The sequence below is a fragment of the Protomyctophum parallelum genome (genome assembly GCF_964188405.1).
Source record: "Protomyctophum parallelum genome assembly, chromosome: 15".
NCBI classification, from domain to species: domain Eukaryota; kingdom Metazoa; phylum Chordata; class Actinopteri; order Myctophiformes; family Myctophidae; genus Protomyctophum; species Protomyctophum parallelum.
In genome coordinates this window covers 39,031,099-39,055,241 of record NC_139710.1, presented here as the reverse complement: position 1 = coordinate 39,055,241, position 24,143 = coordinate 39,031,099, and the positions used below count along the sequence as shown (strand labels likewise).

At 44.3% G+C, this 24,143-nt stretch overlaps 2 protein-coding genes across 4 annotated transcripts in view; one reads left to right on the top strand and one right to left on the bottom strand.

Annotated features, from left to right (window-relative positions):
* The window catches only part of LOC310872345 (junction-mediating and -regulatory protein-like), a 40,505-nt gene extending 32,579 nt beyond the window's left edge, over positions 1 to 7,926 (top strand). The window contains exons 9-15 of one of the 2 annotated variants that reach the window (XM_083784129.1): positions 332 to 421; positions 595 to 687; positions 1,042 to 1,693; positions 2,231 to 2,341; positions 3,334 to 6,563; positions 6,779 to 7,308; positions 7,488 to 7,926. In XM_083784129.1, coding sequence (XP_083640255.1) covers positions 332 to 421; positions 595 to 687; positions 1,042 to 1,693; positions 2,231 to 2,341; positions 3,334 to 3,575 — 1,188 coding nt within the window. In that variant the 3' untranslated portion in view covers positions 3,576 to 6,563; positions 6,779 to 7,308; positions 7,488 to 7,926. Of the gene's footprint in view, positions 1 to 331; positions 422 to 594; positions 688 to 1,041; positions 1,694 to 2,230; positions 2,342 to 3,333; positions 6,564 to 6,778 lie in introns of both variants that reach the window. The other variant, XM_083784128.1, reaches the window with a different exon arrangement.
* A 6,666-nt stretch (positions 7,927 to 14,592) lies between these two features.
* LOC310872347 (homer protein homolog 1-like) overlaps positions 14,593 to 24,143 on the bottom strand; it is a 48,211-nt gene continuing 38,660 nt past the window's right edge. For both annotated transcript variants that reach the window (XM_083784136.1, XM_083784135.1), the window contains 3 exons: positions 23,532 to 23,642; positions 20,735 to 20,815; positions 14,593 to 18,373 (listed from right to left, as the gene is read on the bottom strand). In XM_083784136.1, the coding sequence (XP_083640262.1) occupies positions 18,182 to 18,373; positions 20,735 to 20,815; positions 23,532 to 23,642 (384 nt within the window). In that variant the 3' untranslated portion in view covers positions 14,593 to 18,181. The remainder of the gene's footprint in view (positions 18,374 to 20,734; positions 20,816 to 23,531; positions 23,643 to 24,143) is intronic.

The window sequence follows — 24,143 nt, the reverse complement described above, 5'->3', positions numbered from 1 at the left end:
AAGCTGTCCTTCTCACCCATTGCATGTTAAATGACGTGATTTCTCCATATAAATAATGGATCATTTCAGAAGCAAAACCTTCAAAATGTCTTCTAAATCTAGTCAACCAGGCCTGCAGTAGGCTATGCAGTGTGCACTGGGCAAATGTGCATGACATTATTGCTTCCTCCCATTATGAATACAACGGAATGTCTGGTACAGTATGTGTGGTGGGTCAGTGCAGGCCTGGTAAAGCTCTGCTTTAGTGTAGAATGTAAACCCTAAAAAAGGATCACACATTTTTTACGTTGTGTTGCCATCATGTCTTCCATCCATTCCTCTCCATCTTCAGGAGATCTGTGTGTCCAACAACACGGACAAGCAGCTGGAACGTCAAGCCAGCCAGAAGGACACCACTTCCCAGCATGCCTCGCAGCAGCAGGTATACACAGTTTTCTGTGCGGTGTATGGAATGTAATGTTGCTGCATGTGATGTGATTGACTTGTCCTTGCTTTTCCTCCTGCACCATGTCGAGTTAACGTCTCTCTCTCTCTCTCTCTCTCTCTCTCTCTCTCTCTCTCCTTGTGTCCTTGTCGAACGTCCTTCCTCACCAGAGGGGGGAGGAAGAGGAGGATGAGGAGAAGAAGAACAGTAGAGTGAGTGAGGAGAGACAGAGGACTCTGGACAGGCTACGCACGTTCAAACAGGTAGAAACAGCCTTCTATAGACGTGCTTAAACGGCAGTATAGGAACACCTAATCAAAACAAATAAATCAGCTGCTTTGTTCTCCCAGAGCGCAGCCGAATGTGTTGCTATAGGTGTGTATCTTGGGACGCTACATCTGTCATTATTTTCTTTTCTTTTCTTAGAGAATATCTTAGTTTTAACTGTTGTGTAATTGCAATATTACGGTACACTCAAGGGTGTTCATTACCGTGATTAATGCACGCCTGCGATGCTGCAGGCGATACCTGCAGGCGTGCAGAACAACCTCGAGTTGTAATATTGCTTAATTACGGTGCTCTCTTTAACCCACGGTTTGTCTTTTCCGCCCTCACAGCACAACCCGGGCCAAGTGATCCTGAAGTCGGCGCGTCTGCGCGTCGCCCCCCACGCCCGACGGAGAGAGAGAGAGAGAAACCGCGAGGGGGGGAGGAGGAGGAGCGGGGAGGGGGGGGAGACGGGGTGGGCCGGGGGGCGGCGGCTGGGGGACAAAGACTTGCCCCCCTGCACGGTGTGCCACCAGAGCGCCAGCGTGCAGACGGAGCCCTGCGGCCCGTTGCCCCCCACCCTCTGCACCACCCAGCCCAGGGTCGTCGTAGCGCAGCGCTACGGCCCGCCGCCACCGGCCGCCCTGGACGTCTCTGCTGCCCCCCACGCCGAGTCGTCCTGTTCGTCGTGTTCCCTGCCCTCCCTCCTGGGTTCTCCCGTGTGTCCCCCGGCCCCACCACCGCTCCCCCCTCCTCCTCCTCCTCCTCCTCCGCAGCCCTCCAGAGAGGAGGCGTTATTCTCCTCGCTCCCCCCCAGCTCCTACAGCCCGGGAGAGGACTCGGCGCGGGCGGCGGGACAGGAGCCCCCTCCCTCCTCCTCCTCCTCCTCCTCCCTGTCCCCTCTCGGCCCCTTCGTCCCGCGCTTCTTCGACAGCAGCCAGCTGGTCAGCGCCCGGATGAAGCTGAGGAAGGTTCCCGAGTTGGACGGCCTCAATAGGAGAGGTACACCGCAAACCGCCCCGATCTCACCGCAAACTGCCCCGATCTCACCCAAACGCCATGAAATGACACGGCTTGGCAATTCCGTACATACACTACTAGAAAAAAATCAAATATATCCATGCCTTTACACCAGTGGTTTTCAACCCTTTTCATATCAAGGCTCATTATTTATTCAGCGCATGTGAGCCACGGACCACCATTTGATGACACAACGCGTCACGCTGCGACGCGTTGTGAGCTTGTAGATCTGCTAGTGTAAAATCAGTCATTACGATGGCACCAAGGCCCGCCAGAATACATTTTAGTCGACTAAATCAACTGTAGATTTAGTCGACTAAAATCTTATAGCATTTAGTCGGCAAAAACTGGACTAACACTGAAACATTCCAGGTGACTAAAATGTGAACTAAAACTATTCAAGAGACTATATGACTAAAACTAAAATAGAAATGTGCTGCCAAAAACAACACTGGCTGTTGATAAGGGCTGATGACGGAGATTAAATCTCTCTCTCTCTCTCTCTCTCTCTCTCTGCAGTGAGCTCGCCCATGGATGAAGTGCTGGCCTCTCTGAAGAGAGGCAGCTTCCACCTGAAGAAGGTGGAACAGCGCCCCCTGCCCGGAGGAGGAGGAAAGGACGGAGACGACGGTAAGGGCCTGTCACCATAGATGTATATAAGAAAGCTAGATGGCTCATTGGCACTCTGGCCAATGGAGAGCGATGTTGCTACGTGGTGGCCATCTTACCTCGGGGCAGCATAACATTGTGTCTATGGGGCATGTACTTTAAAATAACCATAACTTGCAAAATGTTCAACCGATTTTGTTATAAACGTCAGAGACTTCCGCATACTTATATGCTTTTATACGATGTTCATATTAAAAATTAAGCAGATGAGCGTCCTGAATCATAGCCACGTTGACAACGTTTGTAATAAACCAACCCGTTTGTAAATCCGTCAAGATTTGAGCGAGTTATGACTGTTTTTGTTTGAGCTGCCATTGAACATGCTGTACTGTAGTCCCAAAGCAAGATGGCCGCCGGTTGAACCACGTCAGAGACTCCGCCTTGAGCCATCTACCCTTTGTCTATGCGCGTCACAGTGATTTTCCATATATTCATTTTCAAAACGTGATTCAAAAATAGCAGTGAATAGCAGATCTACAAGCTTGCAAAACATCACTAGCTTGTAGATCAACTATTTCCGCTATTTTGTTTGTTTTGGAAAGAAGTCTAGTTTTCGTCGACTAAATATCATAAGATTTTTGCCGATTAAATCTACAGTTGATTTAGTCGACTAAAATGTATTTTGCCGGGCCTTGATGCCGTTGTAATGATTTTACACTAGCTGAAAATAGCCGATCTACAACGCGTCGTGCAACCAAGTGTAAAATGACTGGATCTCTTGTCCACTAGTCCCCTCCTAATATTTTAGTCTAGTTTGTATTTGTTGACAAAATCGTCACTATATTTAGTCCTAGTTTTAGTCATCGTGGCTTAGTTTTCATTTAGTTTCCATTTTCCGTTTCCGTCAGTAAAAAAAAGGTAGTCGACGGAACATTTCATTGGCATAGTATTTTTTAGTCGACGAAATCAACACTGGTTCAACACAAATGTTGTGATGGTTGTGACAACAACAGGCCTAGAGGACGGCGACCCCGGCAGCATCCTGGCCCAGATCCGTCGCGGCGTGAAGCTGCGCCGCGTGCCCCAGAGGGAGAGGCGGGGCCCGGGAGGGGGGGCGCCGCGGCCCCCCTCCTCCTGCACCGACCCGCTCACCCTGAGCATCCACGAGGCGCTGCGGCGCATCAAGGAGGCCTCGCCCGACTCGGACTCTGACGATGACGCCTCCTCCTCCAGCTGCCCCGACTGGGAGAGCTAGGAGGAGGAGGAGGAGGAGGACACGCACGCACGCACACACACACAGACGCTAGCACAATATGGCACTGAACATACTGTACACACACACACACAGAGATGGCACTGCACATTATAGTATGTACACACACAGCTACACTACACTGGTACCCTTCTCTTTCCGGTGCATTTACATTATCTGCTCTAACACATAACGCCACTGTCTGTTTCCTGTACATTGTCTGTCATGAGGATCACCGATTGTCTTTTTTTCCCTCACGAACGGCCGATACCGATCTTGAATGGGAAAATTTAAATATTTCCAAAATTATCAGATGCCTGATTATGTCAAAACCCACGTCAAATCTGATTGTTTTTATACCACTTAAAAGATTGGTTTCTCCAGATCGAGTCATTTGGACTGAAAATCGAGGCGGATCAATCAGAGCACCATTGACACCTCCAGAATAATCATATTAGGATAATTTATTATTATTATAATACACATTATGATATTATGATATGAAAGAGAACCACCGGTCTGCGCCGTCAGTGGTCTCTCCCTGAAATTGATATGCATAATCCGGCCGCCCGCGGACCGCCCGCAGACAACGCCTTCATCTGAGAAGGTTTCCTGCCCAGGAAGGAAGAATTTGATCCATTGGACTTTTTCTGACGATACCACCACCACGTACTCTCATACACTTTGTGTTCTCTCTCCGAGCAGTCGAGCAGCATCTGATAAAAACCGCATGTAGTCAGTGAGTCTCACCACCATGGCTGGAATCGTTACTGTACTGACCCATCCATTCATCGGTAGTCCCCCATTAAGGACCTCCCACCCCACCCAACCGGGACGGACCCCACCTTGAGAACTGACTGGTCAACAACAGTCCTACCCCGCAGACTCCGCCAAATGGAAGAGGCGCTCAATAGCGCCCCCCATCTGGCACAGTCCACACTGCATTCACCGTGACGAGGGATGATGTCACCGGTGTCTTTCTACTGTATGTACTGTACTGTACGGATCGGGTTTTCATTTCAAGGCCTCTAAGCAAATTGTAACGATATAAATGCCATGATTATTTTAAGGACCTTCATGGCCATGTTAAATAAGGACCTTTATGGCCATGTTAAATAAGGACCTTTATGGCCATGTTCTCAGCACACATTACACACACACTGCACTGCACTGTGCACTGCACTGAGCGTCTTCTTCGTCTAAACCGAACGCCTCTTCCAAAAACATATAGGCTGTGTGCTGTTCTGCATTTTGTAAAACATTCTAACAATAGAAAGGTGTGCGTGCGACCGTGCGTGCGTGTGTGGAGTCAGAGAATAATATTATCGGAACAATGTCCAATCTGGGAATTAATTCCTTACCCATAAAAAGCACTTGTTGGGCTAAAAGCGTCCTTAGCGGTCATCACAAATGTGGCTATGGCCGTTCGTAGCCCAAGGAGTGCTTTTCGTGCAAAACGAATGCCTGCAATGTATACTCTCTAGTGCAGAATTGATACTTTCACTTATAAGGATAAAATGTGAGTACTTTTTCCCAGTAGGAGCACACACGCACGCACACACACACACACACACACTTCTTCGTGTCATACTCAGAGACTAGCTGCCTCACGTCTAAAGTGGGTTTTCATGTATCATCACAATGTATCATCACGATACTTGATAGGTTATCAGATGTCTAGATCGTCTGTGCTGTTTGTTACAGTTACAGTTGTTACTTTTTGCTGTTTTGTTTGTTTAATTTCATCACCAACAAAGTACTGTGCGTTAAAGTTATAGACAAGTCCGCTTCCGGACACTATAAAAAGTTCTATGGAATAAGGTTTGATACTGGGTTAAATTAAGCCAGTAGTGAAGGTGGTCGAACCAAATGTTTCTTTAAGAATCAAGTGGATTCTTAAAAACTGTGGTTTTCAACCAGTGGTCCGGGGGCCACCAGTGGTCCTTGAGGGGGTTCCGGGTGGTCCGCATGCAGCTAAATGATGGAGTTGGTAACCAAATGGACCCTTATAGGTCTTAAACTCTAGAGAGCGTAAAATGAAACCAAATGAACCCGTAAATGGGTCCATGTGGTTTCATTTTACGCTCTCAAGACTTTCATTTTTGTTAAACATCTGCATTACTTCATTTTCAATAAGTCTACACATTTAGAGAATGTAAACATTTGCCTGTTACTGTATCTCTCCTAACAATGTTAACAAATTATATCAAAATATTCGAAGTTTTCGGTCTGAGAGGCTATAAATCTCATCAAATGGTGCTCTGTTGCTCAAATTCCGACAAAACAATGGGCCTTGAGGGGGCACGGTGGCACAGTCGGTATAGTGGGTTCGATTCCCGCTGGGGACAGTGCCCATACCCAAGGCGTGGTTGGCGAAAGGGCCCGTGTGGAGTTTGCATGTTCTCCCCGTGTCCCCTAGGGTAGGTACCCTCACACGCCTGATGGAGGGGAAAGGAACCGGTCGGAATAACGTGTTCCTTCCACGTGCTACGTCCAGCTGGGGAAACTCTCCACTGTCCGGTGAAAAGAAGCATCTTGGACTCCTCATGCAGCTCATAGATTTGTATGAACCCATTCTGAGTTTCTGACCTGAGATCAGATTCTAAAAAATGTCTTCTACGTCAGTCGTTCTTCGATTTTTCAAAAATAGCAGACCTACAAGCTTGTAGCGCGCCACCAAACACCAAAATGGGTTCCCGCCCAAAATGGGTTAAACAAAAACTTGACAGATAGAAATCATCGGATAATTTAAGCTTTCCGTGCAGCTGCAACGTTGGTGAGTTTAACGTTGTTTAATACAATCCGATAGGTCTTTTCTGTTTGGATATTTGGGCTGTCAAGGTCAAAAAGTAGTTTTCCGCCACTCAGTAGGCGTTCCCGCATAACGTCCGAGTATGATGATGATGTCACGTGTATACCCTCTATAGTATAGAGGGTATGCACGTGACATCATTCCAGAAGCCGGCATTACTGTATAGAGTCTATACCAGGGTTCCCCAATTAGAGGCCCGCGGGCCATCTGCAGCCCGCAGAGGGGGGGGGGGGGGGGGGGTCAAATGGGGTCTTGCCCTGAAATTTTATTTTCAGGGCAAGACCTCGACCTTGCGCGTGCCGACTCTGCCCCCAGTACCCTAGTCAAAATATGGCCCTTGAGGAAAATGATTTGGGGAACCCTGGTCTATACAGTACTGTTGGCTCCTGGTAAGAACGAGGTGCTGACGTTGAAGCGGCATTACTGGGGGACTTGTCATAGTTGCTTGTGAGATCACACGCAGCCATACAAACCGATTGGCGTATGTATAACCGTGGCCCCATCATCAGGGCTGCTGAACGGGGGGACATTGGGAACCACTCGGCGTAGCCATTTTCAGTGCGGGGGGTCAGTCAGTACTGGCCTGGGACGGTAGATTTCCCATGCGGTGGCACACACACACGTCTTATATGTTGTAGGTGTGTAGGACTATACTAGGTTTGTGTGATGCAGTCGTGCAGCAGAGCTCACACACACACACACACACATTACGGTGCAGAAGCCATGAAGCATGAACTATAAGCCTTAGTAGTAAGAAGATCAATCTTTGCTCCATTGACAAAATAGCCAAACGTGAGTTTGGGGGACAGAAGATGCTCTTTGGAGATGTACAGTACAGCACAACGGTAAACCCACTCTTCACCCGACTGACGTTAGCAACACAACTAGATGTGTTTTTACTTTCATCCTATAGTCTTGATGAGCGTTACTGAACGTGGCCTGTTCATCAGCTCCTATAGTCTTATGAGCGTTACTGAACGTGGCCTGTTCATCAGCTCCTATAGTCTTATGAGCGTTACTGAACGTGGCCTGTTCATCAGCTCCTATAGTCTTATGAGCGTTACTGAACGTGGCCTGTTCATCAGCTCCTATAGTCTTATGAGCGTTACTGAACGTGGCCTGTTCATCAGTTCATCAGCTCGCTCTATCTTATATTGTACATTCTAATGCCTTGTTTGTGTTTTGGTCATTTCACGATATTTTACAGCCAAAATGCTTTGTTTTGTTTTGTTTAATTGCTACCTAGACCTGTTCTAGCCACAAAGACTGTCCCGATAAGCCAGTGAGACACAAGACAAGTTCAATATTGGAGGTAAAGAAAATGTGTAAAGGAAAATTATGAAACAGATATATGGGTCGTGCATTGAGCTTGATCACCTAAAATACAGACTTATAAATACTTTCTTTTTTACACAATACTATTCTAATGATACCTTTTTACCCCTGCTAAGTCCTGCCATTTTGATTTGTTCAAAGACATAGTTTTTATTTTATTTACAAACTTATTTTCCTCTGCAGATTAATAAATCCTTGTAAACCAAATGCGCGAGAAAGTCATATATTTATTTTTTTACTGGACATTATTGCAGGACTGGAGTCAAGAATGTGTGTAGATAGATATGTAGATTATAGAGCACACATCTGTCAGAACGCATGCCCTGATAATTGTGATGTAGCCTATACAGTGTAATAATTATCTGGAGTAGCTGGTCCACTGGTGAAAATATTAAGTGCCGTGCTTTTTCCCCACCCTAAAACATGATCATCAGGTATCCTATAAGGAGGAAGAATGTTTTCCAAAAAGTATACAGTATTTGTTCAAATGTCGTTTTTATGTGGACTCGCCCACCAGTTCATTAACACGATGCACACCGAAACACCTCGCAACCGGTCAGATGACGGGTTAAGATTTAATGCCATTTACTCTCATGTCACACTTTTGTGACACTCTAAATTGTAGGTGTGTGTGTGTGTGTGTGAGAGAGAGAGTGATGGTTGGTATCACGGGGTATAGCTTACAGGCTTTAGTTCCGACATACTGATCATACATATTGATCCGACAAACCTAGCCCTAACCGCAAGCACGGAGCAGTGCATGCAAATACATTTCTGGGTGTATTAGGCCTACTGAACCACAAAACCACAGCTGGAAACCCCATATAAGCTATAAAGAACAAAGCTTGCACGGAGCATTGCAGTTCTGGGGAAAACTAAACACATTTTGGGTCATAAATCACTACATATATTATATTGCTCGCTTGTCCTACCATATCTCAATTACTGTGTAGAATGTGGGGAAACACCTATAAAAGTAACCTAAAATCACTGCATCCTGCAAAAAAAAGCAATCAGTTAACAACGAGCAAGGAAAAATATTTTGCCAGGTAATAGGCAAGTATCAGGGTCAGTATCATGGTCAGTATCATGTCAGTATCATGGTCAGTATCATGTCAGTATCATGGCCAGTATCATGTCAGTATCATGGTCAGTACCATGGCTAGCGTCATGGTCAGTATCATGGTCAGTATCATGGTCAGTATCATGTCAGTATCATGGTCAGTATCATGTCAGTATCATGGTCAGTATCATGTCAGTATCATGGTCAGTGTCATGGCCAGTGTCATGGTCAGTATCATGTCAGTATCATGGTCGGTATCATGACAGTATCATGTCAGTATCATGGTCAGTACCATGGTCAGTATCATGTCAGTATAATGTTCAGTACCATGGTCAGTATCATGGTCAGTACCATGGTCAATCTCATGTCAGTATCATGGTCAAGATTGAAAATAAACAAATAACACAACCGTTTGCACACACGGAATTATGCGGTCACTGTATTTGAATACATAACATATAATTTTGACAGTTCACAGAAGTGTGTTCTTTCTTGAGGCCAGGAGGGTTTGTCTTTGTTTTCCTTTAAATTAACAAAGATAATTGAGTTTTGCCTGATCACCAGCAGATGGCGCCGATGGACCCCACCAGCGTCTGGTTAAACCCATTAATGGGTAAAAGCCTTTCCCCTGCAAATGCGCACGCACACACACACACAGCATCTCATTACCAAATCACATACAGTAACACAAGGTACCCCTTTTTTAATATAAGTTCAAAATTACTTTGAATTGTCAAAAATATTGCCAGTCTTTTCATATACCTCTAAATGCATCGATGAAGATGATGATCATAATAATAATAATATACCTACTAATTAATTATATATCATAAGTTTACAAAAAAAATGAACAGAGTGAAAACCATCACTACTATACAAAGGCATTCATTAATATTAGCGTTAATTTTAAAGTGTTCCTGCATCTCATACTCCATGGCTGTCTCGTGTCTTCGACCGCTTATTAGTCACGTAGAGAATTCTCTGCAGGCGCAGCAGCAACACGACACATGTGAACGACGCAACGTGTCAAACGGACGATTTAGAAGATTGTTTTCCACTTAATATGATGCTGACCCAGACATGATGGGTTAGTTAGAAGATTGTTTCCCCCTCATATATGATGATGACCCAAACTAGCCTCGCGTAGCCAGCCCTTCATCTGCCTTTGCAATGCATATTGCCCCAGGCAGATGAAGTCTGGCCCCTCTCAATGCATATTGCCACAGGCAGATGAAGTCTGGCCCCTCTCAATGCATATTGCCACAGGCAGATGAAGTCTGGCCCCTCTCAATGCATATTGCCCCAGGCAGATGAAGTCTGGCCCCTCTCAATGCATATTGCCCCAGGCAGATGAAGTCTGGCCCCTCTCAATGCATATTGCCCCAGGCAGATGAAGTCTGACCCCTCTAAATGCATATTGCCCCAGGCAGATGAAGTCTGGCCCCTCTGAATGCATATTGCCCCAGGCGGATGAAGTCTGGCCCCTCTCAATGCATATTGCCACAGGCAGATGAAGTCTGGCCCCTCTCAATGCCTATTGCCCCAGGCAGATGAAGTCTGGCCCCTCTCAATGCCTATTGCCCCAGGCGGATGAAGTCTGGCCCCTCTCAATGCATATTGCCCCAGGCGGATGAAGTCTGGCCAAAATGGTGACGAGCCAACCAGATTCGTCTAGAGCCTTATATACTTATATATAACCAACCTGGGCCCAGTTTTCAAATATGGGGGAGAGAAATTGCGAGAAAATAGAATCTAAGACGAGACTAATATCCACACAGTGATATTAGTATCGCTACGCGAGTCTAGACCCAAACATGTCTGGGTTAAAGTATAGTATACACTCAGTGCTGTTCCAGGTGTCATTGCAACACACTCTCACAACCCAACAGTTAGACTGTGACTCTTATTGACCAAACGTCAACTTGTGACGTCAAAAATCTATCACAAATTGAATATGCCTTTGCGGGACTGCACTGCACTGCACTCCAGGAATGCGAAAGTTCTTAGTGTTTTTTGACAATCCAAACAAAACAAAAAGAATTGCCATCCCAAGCAGACTTAAGCCACAGGACGGGAGGCACCGCCGAGCTGTGTCGCCGTGCCGACGTACGTTGCGAAGTCCGCCTGAGTCTGCCGACTTGCAGCGCCTTCCGGGTTATGTCCCGATATAGGGACAGAAAGAATCGTAAAATCATATATATTCCCCAAAAGCCAACCCATTCAAGTCACATGTTGAAGTTTTTGCTCAAATTTGTCCCAAAAGGTCACACTATGTACTGTTGTCCCAGGATAGCACACAGTACGCTGGATAGCTCTTGGGATAGTCCTTGTGTTTTTTTTCTATCTATGATACAGTTTTAAACAATTTTACCTGAAAAAAACAATTAAACCATGTCTATTTAGGATATAATTAATTATGACAACAGAGCCATGATAATTAATACGCTCCCAGTTTTGAATAGCAGCTTGTTATCATGTTACACCCCTTGTTCGTCAGTTGGGGCTGCATACTCACTTACAGCACAGCTTTAAAGGTGCTGTATAAGTTATCAGTTTCAATTTGACCCCATTTACACTTGGCAGCCAAATCCAGCCTGAATCAGATCTCTGTGCCACATCCAGTATGGAATCAGATGTGTTTAACAAACAAGTCAACATGGAATCTGATTTTTTTTTTTACAAAATGTGACCTGTGCTGACATTTCAGAGGTGGTTTCAAATCTGATTCAAATCTGATTTCAGGAGATCTGTCTCAGTCTGAACGCAGTAACCTGATCTAAATCGGATTCCGCATGTGACTTGTTTGTGTTTAGACTTATTTAAACAAACCGGATTCCAATCTGGATGTGGCACAGATCTGATTCAGACTGGATTTGGCTGCCAGTCTGAACACACAGATCTGTGACAGATCCGATCTGGTCACTTGCAAAAATGTGAGTCGTGTGAACGGGTCCGGCCAAAAGATCAGATTTGAGAAATCAGATATAATCAGATTTGACTGGATCTTATCCTAAATGTATCTAAGAATGATTTTTTAATATGTTATTTGGATGACCCTAAGGATAAAAAAACATTGAACGATTACTATTGCAATTTATTTTGGGTTGCGCCCCTTTTTAGCTAGATTGACTGGCAGTGGTGGAAAAAGTACTCAATTGTTAAGTTGTTTAGTAAAATTAAGTAGCCTACCAATACTGCAATTTAGAACTACTTCGTTACAAGTAAAAGTACGGAATTGAAAATGTACTTGAGTAAAAGTACAAAAGTATCGGCATCAAAATGTACTTAAAGTACTAAAAGTAAAAGTACTCATATTGCAAAATGTCCCATTTCACAAGTTCAAAATGTGTACAAAATCTATTGAAAATAGCTGATCTACAAGCTCACAATGCGTCCCGTTGTGACGCATTGTGAGCTTGTAGATCGGCTATTTTCAAATGGCCGAAATGTATAGGGTTGAAGTGGTTAATGTATGTTTATTGTTTTCTAATCTAAATTTAAATCGCCAAAGTATCTATAGTAACTAAAGTTTTCAAATAATTGTAGTGGAGTAAAAAGTACAAATTTTGGCTCTGAGATGTTAGTGGAGTAGAAGTATAAGTACTGGAAAGTAAAATATGAATACCTCAAAATTGTACTTAAGTACAGTACTTAAGTAAAAGTACTTAGTTACGTTCCACCACTGCCTATTAGTGTTCAGTTTACAACTCTGTCTGCTTCTTGTTACAGTTGGTTTTCTTTCACCACTTCCCAGCAGCCACCACTATGGGAATAGAGAGCTATTTAAAGATGGAGTGCCACCATTTTGGTATTTTTCCAGTTTTTCATGTGTCTATGAGGTGACAGTACTTCATTAGACACCCTGGAGTCGTTTGTATGTGCAATGGTGTATTAACTTTGTATTTTGGGTTTCTTCTTGGAGGCTGAACCCTTGACAGTCAAACGTGCCAACGAAATAAACAGTAATATAGTGACATCACACTATCAGCCCCTCCCCTAACCCCTCCCCCTTTATCATACAACTACAGCTGTGGGTGCGGCTTCAGTGCAGGTGGATCATCACCCATCACCACATAAAAGCATAGTTTTAACAAATACTGTACACTTTTTGGAAAAAGTTCTTCCTCCTTATATTATAATAATACCTGATGATCATGTTTTAGGGTGGAAAAGAATCGTGGCACTCAATCTTTAACAATTACATTTTAACAACCGTAAATAAACAAACAAATAAACAAACAAACAAATGAATAAATCACTTAAAAGACCCCCTTTAAGCAAATAATACTTTTTTTTTTGTTCTCGTACATTCAATAGGTTGAAACAATATAGTTATACCACCACAATGTCCATCCCATTGCAAAGTGGAGCGTTTCCAAATTCTACACTGTCTGTCTGACCATTAATTTACATTATCAGCAGAGTACAAAGTTACTTTAATACCGGCCTGTGTAATAATACGTATATATAATTGACCTACATCTGAAAATATTTTATTCCAGGGACCCCGCAGAAGCAAAGGTATACGAGTTAAAAACGTTTGATATATATATTCAAAGATTTGCAAAAAAGGTTTTTCTTTTTAAATAATGGTTAAAAGGGACACTTTAAATATATGTTAATGACGTTTAGAAGATTTAGAACACTTTCCTGGGGGTCTTTATGCGTGTAATATGTGGTTTTATATATTTTAGATTTTAGCAGTGAGCCCAGTGTCTCTGATGTCATCAACACTGGGCTCACTTTCTTCCTGGACTACAATTCCCATAATGCTTTGGTGCACTGCTCCTCCTTGTGGATGGGGGGGGGGGGGGGCTGTCTTACTGAGACAACATGTAGTCCAAGGACTATTTAAAGAGGACGGGAAGCGAAGACCGTACGGTGGACTCCATGTTGCTCCCTGGAAGGAAAGAAACATGTGCAGTTGAGACCAGGAAGATGTACATGACAAATCATAGATATGGCACAAATGGCCCAGCAGATGGCGTGATGCCTGTAAATATATCACGTCCAACCAACATTACTGTCTGTGTGATGATCCATGCTGGGACTTACTTATCCACTTGCTGTTAAAATGTTAATATAAAAGGCAAAATACAATGACGTGACATATGATATACAAACATCTCTCATCTCTTTCAGTGGCATCACGCCATGCAACTTCCTGGTCTCAACTGCGCATGTTTCTTTCCTTTCAGGGAGCAACATGGAGTCCACCGTACGGTCTTCGCTTCTCGTCCTCTTTAAATAGTCCTTGATGTAGTCCAGGAAGTAAGTGAGCCCAGTGTCCATGACATCAGAGACACTGGGCTCACTGCTAAAATCGAAAATATCTAAAACCACATAATTACACACACAAAGACCCCCAGGAAAGTGTTCTAAATCTTTTAAACGATACAAAAAGGGTGTAGTGTCTTATTTAATGTGGTTATAAACATTAAAGTGACACAGATTTGTTCCAGGTCTTAATGGCATGTATATGTGTGTGGACACTAGTCTCATTGAAGCATGGAGATTGGTTTGCTTGGTTAACAAACACTTATTGAAGACACCCTGAGCCTTACACAGTGTACCACTATGACCGCCCGCACGCACGCGCACACACGCAGTGGTGGAAAGTAAGAACATTTACTTAAGTAAATGTACTTTTTGAGGTATTTGTACGTTACTTGAGTAATTCAATTATATGAAAACTTTAGTTACTAGTTACTTTGTAGATTTTGATTACTATTACAAAACACACTAACCACTTCAGCACTATATAGATTTTTTTCCCCTAAAATAGCCGATCTACAAGCTGCAACGCATTGTGAGCTTGTAGATCGGCTATTTTCAAAACATTTTGTATACATTTTTTACTTGTGGAAGGGGACATTCTGCACAATGAGTACTTTTACTTTTGGTACTTTAAGTACATACTGATGGCAATACTTTTTGCACTTTTACATTTTGAATACGGGACTTCTACTTCAATACTATACATTCATACAGTACTTTTACTTAAGTACAACTTTTTCCACCACTGCACACGACACAAAAAAAAGGTTCAATATTTGACCCCCCCCCCCCCCCCCAAAAAAGCACCCACGTCGTGGTGGGGACCATGTGGTTCTAACAAAGTGAATAAATAAATAACAAAGGCCATAATTGAAAAAAAAAAAGACCTAGTTTCATGCATGCACGATGATGTGAAATGCTTTCCTCAGTATATGGGGGAACCTTTGTGTGTTTAATTGTTTCTTATGGAACCTTTTTCCAGTTACATATAGAACCTTTCTTTGAGTTTCAAGTGTGTGTACCTTTTAAGAGCCACAAAGCCCAAAGGTCGAGAGTAGTCCATTCTATTATACTGTACTCTCAGAAAGGTATCAATCAACTGAGATGTCTCACCAGACAGGTGTCAATCAACTGACCTGCCTCACCTCTCTGTGAGTCTGCTGAGGAGAGTACCTGATTGAGAGACAGACAGGTAGACAGAGATATGATGTGAGAGACAGACAGGCAGACAGACAGACAGACAGACGGATGTGTTACCCAGAACCTGTCTGGTATTGCTGTGTGCGTGCGTGCGTGTGTGCGTGCGTGCATGGCCCCGAGTCGTTCCCTATCTATAATGGTGCGTTCACACAAGGCATTATGCAAAGAGGCAGTGGCAGTGGCTCAGGGGTAGAGTGACCGGATGGCAACTGTGAGGTTCCCCAGTTCGATCCCTGTGGGCTCCCCCCAGAGTTAGTGTCGAAGTGTCCTTCTTAAATATATATTTTTATCCCACGATTTTGTAACCCATTTTTCACCCCTGTGTCAATCATCTAATGTGATCCTGGGCTCTACACACCCTCCACCAACCTAGTCCCCATATATGGGGGACATGGGGAGAGCAACGGACTTGAACTCATGCTTCCTTCATGCCTGAGTGTCCAAGTTGCTCCTTTACACCTGACAGGGAGGAGTTTCCCTGGTTGAAGTGTCCTTGAGCAAGACTCTGAACCCCTTAATTGCTCCCGATGTGCATGTGCCCTGCATGGTTTCCTCCGCCATCGGTGTGTGAATGTGTGCGTGAATGCAATGCACAATCTATGTAAAGGTGTATGAATGTGAGTGTGTGAATGGGTGAATGTAATGCACAATCTCTGTAAAGTGCCTTGGATAAAGGTGCTGTATAAATTTACCAGAGATGCAAAGATCTCAGCATATTTGCCGCTTGGTAAAATCTGTTGCTCACACGGTCGCTGATGGCGTCAAGCCTGTGCGTCCGTATAGTGACGCGTGTCGGAGGCGCGGTGGCTGGGGGGGAGATTGATTTAGAGAAAAACAACAACAATCCAGCAGGACTAGAAGAAGCAGAAGAAATTGGTTCGACTCCCGATCCCGACGGCCTTTACGGCATGTACCCCCCCATCTCTCTCCCCATTTCCTGTCAGCCTACTGTCTATCCCTCAATTTTGTTGTGGCAAAAGCCACAACAAAAAAAAAAACATTTAAAAAGGCGTCCTTAGCCAAGAATGAGCTAACTGCTGAAGAAGTCGCTGTGTCATTGCAGCTATACAGTTGTAGATTTGCATCTGGAAGTTGAACCCACATGCAGCTCAGCTTCAATTCGTATCTTTGTAGCTTTGCATCTGGAAGTTGAACCTGCATGCAGCTCAGCTTCAATTCGTATCTTTGTAGCTTTTAGAGTCTTTTACAGCAGCTATATACAAACGTCGGATTCGCGAGTACAGGCTTTAGTTCGGACATACTATTGGTCTGCGAGTGCATCCCGGATTTTTGTTTCGTAGCTTCACGGCGCTGGCTTCCATTGACAATGAATGGTAGACCGTGTCTTTGCATCTGCCCCGTATGAACGCACCATAACGCCCCACACACACACACACACACACACACACACGGGACGTTTGGCAGGAAGGAAGACGGGTCAGTTGGCTGTGATGATGATGTGGAAGCTGTTTGGAATACAGGAGCCTTCCTCCTCTCCTGTCACGCCTCAGCTTATTCTGGGGGGGGGGGGGGGGGGCACAATGGAAGATGAATTACTCGTCTCTATATGTCATTTAAATATTATGTTCAATGTACAGTCATGTACAGTCATGATCCAAAAAAAAGAAATACAGAGTAGTTCAATATATTATTGTAAACAAAACTCCATGTCCCAGCATCCCCGGCCAGCCGTGATGTCACTGTGATGTCACTGTGTAGCAGTGATGTCACTGGTTGGTTCAGAGCCAGAAGGGTTTAGGTTACGTTGTTGTTTCCATGTAGTCCAATAAAGCACACGAACAGGACCATGTGTCCACACAATCTACACAGCACACACGCACGGTACGCACGCACGCACGAACATACGCCACTGGCGGGGGGGAAATCACTTTGGTTGGACGAGAGCATCTGCTATAGCTGGAGGAGGAGCATATTTCAGTGGGATTTACTGTACGTATTTGGCAGCTTTTTGACGCAGCAGTCTTAACAGCAATTATTATTACCAGCCGGTGACTTCGGCCGGTCGTCCCTTTGGGGAGGGGTGTGTGTGTGTGTGTGTGTGTGTGTGTGTGTGTGTGTGTGTGTGTGTGTGTGTGTGTGTGTGTGTGTGTGTGTGTGTGTGTGTGTGTGTGTGTGTGTGTGTGTGTGTGTGTGTGTGTGTGTGTGTGTGAGAGAGAGAGAGATTCTGCCTGGCTGCACCAGCAGTGATGCAGTTCCCAGATTCGGACAGCAGGTGGCACCAAGGGACATGGATCTTCACAAGCTAACCTCTCCCCCCCAAACAACCATAGACTGCATAGAGGCTTATAATAATAATTACTGTATGCTTCAGACCTGGAAAGATCAATCAATGCGGCCCAAGGTTATAGTTACAGCCCTGAACCAGCCAAGCACAAAGTGCAGGTCATCCATGTCTTTGCCAAATCTATATTATAGTGCCTTTTATTTGGGGTGGGGGCTGGAAGTTTAGCTGCCCTCTTTTGTGCCTAATTGGTCCTATGGGTGGAGGACCAATCTCAGCATGGGACGAGTCAGTGCACCGGGCAGCAGCAGAGAGGAGAGGGGAGTAGGAACAGGGGGGGGGGGGGGCGGGAGGAGGTAGAGCGGGTTGTCCGTCTCCGTCCCCCGTCTCCGTCCTCACATGTCAAAAGTGTCCTCCTTGGTCTCGTCGTAGCCTCCACTGAGTCGGTGGTCGGTGCTATAGCGTGTGAGTGAACGAACGAAGGAACGAAACCATCGTTCGGAGTGCTTTGAGTACGTTAGGAAAAGCGCTGTAAAAAAAACGCAATTTTTGTCATTAGATTTGGTGGGGAGGGGAGGAGGGAGGGGAGGTAAGGGGGGGGGGGGTTAATAAATATGGCTCCGTCCATGGAGTTGAGTTGAGTTGAGTGGGCGGGGTCCGGGACGGCGGTTGTGGGGGGTCTAGCTGGCCTCCTCGATGAGGCGCGCCAGCGTGTCCCGCAGTTCCGTCAGCTCAAAGATCTTGCCGTCCAGCATCTCCAGCAGCGTCCGCAGGCTCTTCCGGAAGCTCTCCTGCTCCTCCTGGTTCTCCTCCAGGCGCTGCTCCGCGCCCGTCAGCTGCTCCTCCAACACGCGGCCCCGCAGCTCCGTCTCCTGGAGGGAGGGGGAGGGGGTATGTATGACATACGTGGCCGGTTATAACCCATTTAGACCTGCGGACGATTCTAAATATAATGACAGTTTTCTGGAAAATGCTAGGTTTTTATGCCAGTCGTTCTCAAACATTTTCTCGTGAATTAAGGACCCCCCAAAAATATATGAAATTGGCCGCCGACCCCCTCTGAAAATATGTTTCAGGGACCCCCCAGAAGCAAAAGATTTGAGTTAAAACGTTTGTTTGAATGTATATTTAAAAAATTGGCGCCACATTTGAACATTGTGTGGAAGAGATAATGTGTCCTGAGAGACTAAAGAGATAATGTGTCCTGAGAGACCAGAGATAATGTGTCCTGAGAGACTACAGAGATAATGTGTCCTGAGAGACCAGAGATAATGTGTCCTGAGAGACTACAGAGATAATGTGTCCTGAGAGACCAGAGATAATGTGTCCTGATAGACCAGAGATAATGTGTCCTGAGAGACTACAGAGATAATGTGTCCTGAGAGACTACAGAGATAATGTGTCCTGAGAGACTACAGAGATAATGTGTCCTGAGAGACCAGAGATAATGTGTCCTGATAGACCAGAGATAATGTGTCCTGAGAGACTACAGAGATAATGGCCCAGATTTTGAAGATCCGTTTTACAATGGGGTAATACAGAAATTGCCCTCGCTCTGCGCACAATGGTATTATGAAAGGCATATCGGCCCGTGTTGAACGCACTCGGCCCGTGTTGAACGCACACACATTAAGGCATACAGCGTTCCTGAATATTTTAGCATTGTGTCCATATGTTAATTATTTTCGCTTTGCGCAATTTGCTATTAAGCCCCTTGACCTAGAAACACTCAGCGCATAACGATTAGACGTGGGTCTGACCACCTCATAAACGCAACAAGCACTGTTTGATTTTACACTTGAGCGGCTCTGGGAGGCTGCTAGAGTGTTGCCATGTCTGTTTATTATAAGCGGCTTCTTTTTCTGTAAAGTTGCTTGTAAATATTGGTAGTTGTACTATTTTGTGGTTGCTTTTCTTGTTTCTAAAGTGGTTATTTGGGCTTTTCTCCTAATGTTGTTTAAACCAGTGATCCTCACACAGCACATTCCCATGTCAAGGATCCCCAGATGAATGCATTTGCCCAACTAAGGACGGCTAATCCAAAAATTAAATTAAAAATTTCCAAGATTACTTTTGAAAATAGCAGATCTATACCAGCTCACAATGCATCACATTCATTCATTAAAACTATGAACTCTGACTGCAGGGGGATATATATAATGATCATTATAACAATGTGCAAGAACATATTTAAAAAGGAAGAACTTTATATTTGTGGACAATAAAAATATGTTTTTTTATTTTAATGTGGTGTCATTAAAATTAATCTGGATATGGCAGACTCACTATCTAGAAAATAAAAACACGGCACTTCATTTAAAATAGGTTGCAGACACTTGTTATATGCGCTTATTTTTATAGACCTATTTACTTGTTTCTATGAGACATGGCAACAGCCTTCTTTTGCGTCTTTTTTTGTAAAATGTTGAGATTAGAAACGGCCATAATTCTTTCATTTCTCAACCTAAATAAATAAAAACATCTCCATAATCCTTGGGAAGTTTGCTTTCATATGCTGTATCACACCCAATTCAAGTCTTCTTCAATACAATGCTACGAGCGAAGACCATAATACATCGGGGCCACAGGCACAGCATTAAGCAGCAACATTCAACTCATTCCTTCATCATGACTTGAATGAAATAAAATATAATAAACATTATTTTACTGGTGTTTTTCAATAGAAACAAATTATTTTGAGGCATAAAGGTGACAGCATGCAGTGCAATAGGAATAATTAACCCAAATGTGACAATGTCATGTCATGTCTTCTATGGTGCCAGCATGAAGAAATGTAATACCACGATCCCCAAAGTGCGCATTCCGTATGTGACATCAGCTGACTGGTAAAGAGAATAGTACGGACATGGGTATGTCTCAAACACGCCTTAAACACACCCATGACTAATTCAAGGCCGTTTTGCGCAATCCACGGGGTGTCGAAAGCGCTTCTTAACATGCCCAAAATTGCAATATGACATACAACACGCCCCCAGCTCATAAAACTGTAATATGATTAGTAATATTATTTGAAGTCCTTAATGGCACCCATAGTGTCCTAAGAGACTACAGAGATAATGTGTCCTGAGAGACTACAGAGATAATGTGTCCTGAGAGACTACAGAGATAATGTGTCCTGAGAGACGACAGCGCTCTGGAGATAATGTGTCCTGAGAGACGACAGCGCTCTGGAGATAATGTGTCCTGAGAGACGACAGCGCTCTGGATCTCACCTCCAATTTCTGGCTCAGTGAGTCTTTCTGCTCCATCAAGTCGTTCATGTTTTCCAGTTCCTCTTTCAACCTCTCCATTTCCTGCAGGACGCAAACCACAAATGTATTACTGCATTTATTGAGACACTTTTACACTTCAGTGTTTGGTATGGGTATAAGGCACACGACACTCACAGCCTTGTGGTTAGAGTGTCCGGCCCTGACACATGCAGGGAGGTCGGGTTTGATCCCCGGCCGGGTCATACCAAAGGCTGTGAACAATGGGACCCAACTGCAGTGCCTCTCTGCTTGGCACTCAGCATCAAGGGTTGAATTAGGGGTAAGTCCCTGCGACATACAAGCGTCATGTCCAGGGGGTGTACTTGTACATCAAGCTGCCTCACGCTACAGCCGACGCGCAGGTCGGCGGCAAAAGAAACTGATTGCTCAATAGATGCAAGTAGAGCGGTGCCCGTGGAGCCTCTACAGCGGTGCTGTCCCTTTTATGCCCATATATGGAGTTCAATGTCAGGCATGCCCAAATATGTACAGAGCACAGGCAGAGGCCCTTTTGGGAGGCGGTTCTGGTCAACCGTGGGTCCGACCGACTCGACACGGGCACTGCACCCATTGTGAATTTGAAGTCGGTGGGGCGAACGGTTCTCGAGTTACGTGGATTACACATGGACAGACGTGCAGATAGAAAGAGACTTGGTGCATTTACTGTATACAGTAGATAGTTGTAAAAGTCGTCACAGCACTGATGTGAAAAAATGCATCCCATCAAACTTTCAGACGCTGTTTTCCTCCCCGTGTGGAAGAAGACAAGGTTTGGGGTGGATGTTTACTGTGATCCCTCGCTCTTGAAAATATATAGATTCAAGACTTTATTGCCATGTCAACAGAGTTGATTGGAATTAGTTTTTTATACCTTTTTATACCTTTCATGTCCCCCAAACCACACCTCCAGTTTCAGAGGGAGCTTCTATACATATGATCACGGCTGCTTGATCACAAACCTAATTTAGGCTCCCCCGTGCGAAGATGTCGTGCGCAGAGAACAGCAGACCTCCATTGGCTGTCCTGCATGTCTATCACACTATCACTGTGTGCCTATTGGCTGTCCCGCATGTCTATCACACTATCACTGTGTGCCTATTGGCTATCCCGCATGTCTATCACACTATATTGTTGACTTGTCTGTCTAGCATCAAATGTTGGATGAGTGAGAACTTTCTCAAGCTAAATGAGGATAAGACAGAAGTTCTCATAATCGGTTCTAGTGAGCAGAAATAATCAATAATAAGCAGACTTGGCAACCATGTTACCAAGATTGCCTTTTTTCACCTTAGAAATATTGCACGAATCAGAGCCTATTTGTCCTTTGACGATGCAAAAACGCTAATCCACGCCTTTGTTTTTTCTCGGCTTGATTACTGCAATGCACTTTTTTCAGGACTGCCTAAGAAAACAACTGACAGATTACAACTTGTCCAAAATGCAGCAGCCAGAGTTTTAACTAGAACCAAGATGAGAGAACATATTACTCCAGTTTTGGCATCACTGCACTGGCTTCCGGTTGTTTTTAGGATTGATTTTAAAATTATTTTACTTGTCTATAAAGCTCTCAATGGTCTCGCACCTTCCTACCTACATGACTGCCTGCCTAAATATGTCCCAAACCGCCCCCCCCCCCCCCCCCCCTAAGGTCTTCCACTGCTGGCCTGCTCGCTTTGCCTAAAAAAATGGCAACAAAAAAATACGGGGAAAATAAATACTAAATACTAAATTGAGAGCTGTTTAACCATACAATGTAAGTCAGCGGAGAGCATATTTTGAGCATAAAATAAATTTCTATTCACAGGAGCAATTATTTTTGTCCACATGTGGGGTTACATCATGGGAAGGTAACTACAGTATACAATAGTATCCAACAAATATATATTCATATACCACTGGCCAAGTGGCTCTTATTTTGAAGAGGAAGAGGAAGTCCATTTCGGTTGTAACCAAGCTGCCATGACAAGTTGTTATGATGATGTGAACAAGAACCGTGGATTAAACACCAGCTTTTAGCTCAAGTGCATTATATTTACGACATGAAAACCACTCATCTGTGACTTAAACAATGTACACACTTTGGAAATTGGAAGTACGTTAAACATGGAACGAACCTCCACACGGCATTAGGTGAGTAGTTCATTTCATCTGTCTCATGGTGGCTAAAGTGACATTGCTCCAGTAACATCTCCAGGTGCACCATACCATGGACCATATGTAGCCGCAATTTGCAACTCTAGATTTTTTAAATAATGGGATGAATCTAGAGTTGCAATACCCTCCATTGACTCTCTACTCATCCAAATTGCATTTGCGATCTGCTTGGATTAAACTCACCAACATTGCAGCTCTAGGCCAAGCTTGAATTATCCTCTTTCAATCTGCCGAGCTTTTGTTTCATAGAAATCCACCGTAGACATGCTATGAGCGACTTTCTGTCAAGACATATTCTCTGCAGGTGATTATTTTTCTAGGTGTTGGAGTTTGGAAGCACTCGTTTTTATTAACGACGAGGTCAGTGTTGTGATCTTCATATATGGAGATGGCCATATATATGGTGGCGTGACGTGTCACGAGGCATGATGTCATGAGGCGTGACCATATATGGAGGTGTGATGTCATGAGGCGTGACCATATATGGAGGTGTGATGTCACGAGGCGTGACTATATTATGGAGCATCATAACTCCAAGCGTTATTTTGTATAGTGAAACTGAGGCACTATGCACACACACACACACACACACACACACACGCACCTCCTCTCTGACTCTGAGTGTAGATTCCAGTTCCTCGATGGTTTGGTTGAGTTCAGTCTTCTGGGATTTGATCACAGGACTCTGGTTGCTCTGACATTCCAGTTCGGTCACCTGTAGGAACACAAGCATCAATAGTATACAGGCCGGATTTGTCATATCGTATCGTATCTTATCTTGTTTTCTTGTATCTCTTATCTTTTCTTCTCTTATTTTTAGTCCTTTATTTTATTAGACTCTCCCCAGGTGGAAATATAGTGGCCCTCTGGAGTAAGTGTGGAAATATAGCCATATCTGTGCAGCACCCCAAGCTGCTATTTTGAAAGAAATCCCGGCACTGATTGTGTTAATGTAATTTACAACAATCTCTGCAGATGTATACTGAGGTGTCCTTATATGACCGACCATTGTGTTACGCATGAGTCCCTCAACTGGTTAACACTTAAATCTAGACGGCCCTTTCACTGGCTGCTATTTATCTTGAAATGCATTTGCTTTAACTACCCTGAATATCTAAAACAATATGTGACTAATTTTAACTGAGGGACTGCCATTGGATTTTTTATTTATTAAACAGACAGTTGAGAATACAGGCTTGAAAGGTTCACTTCAAAA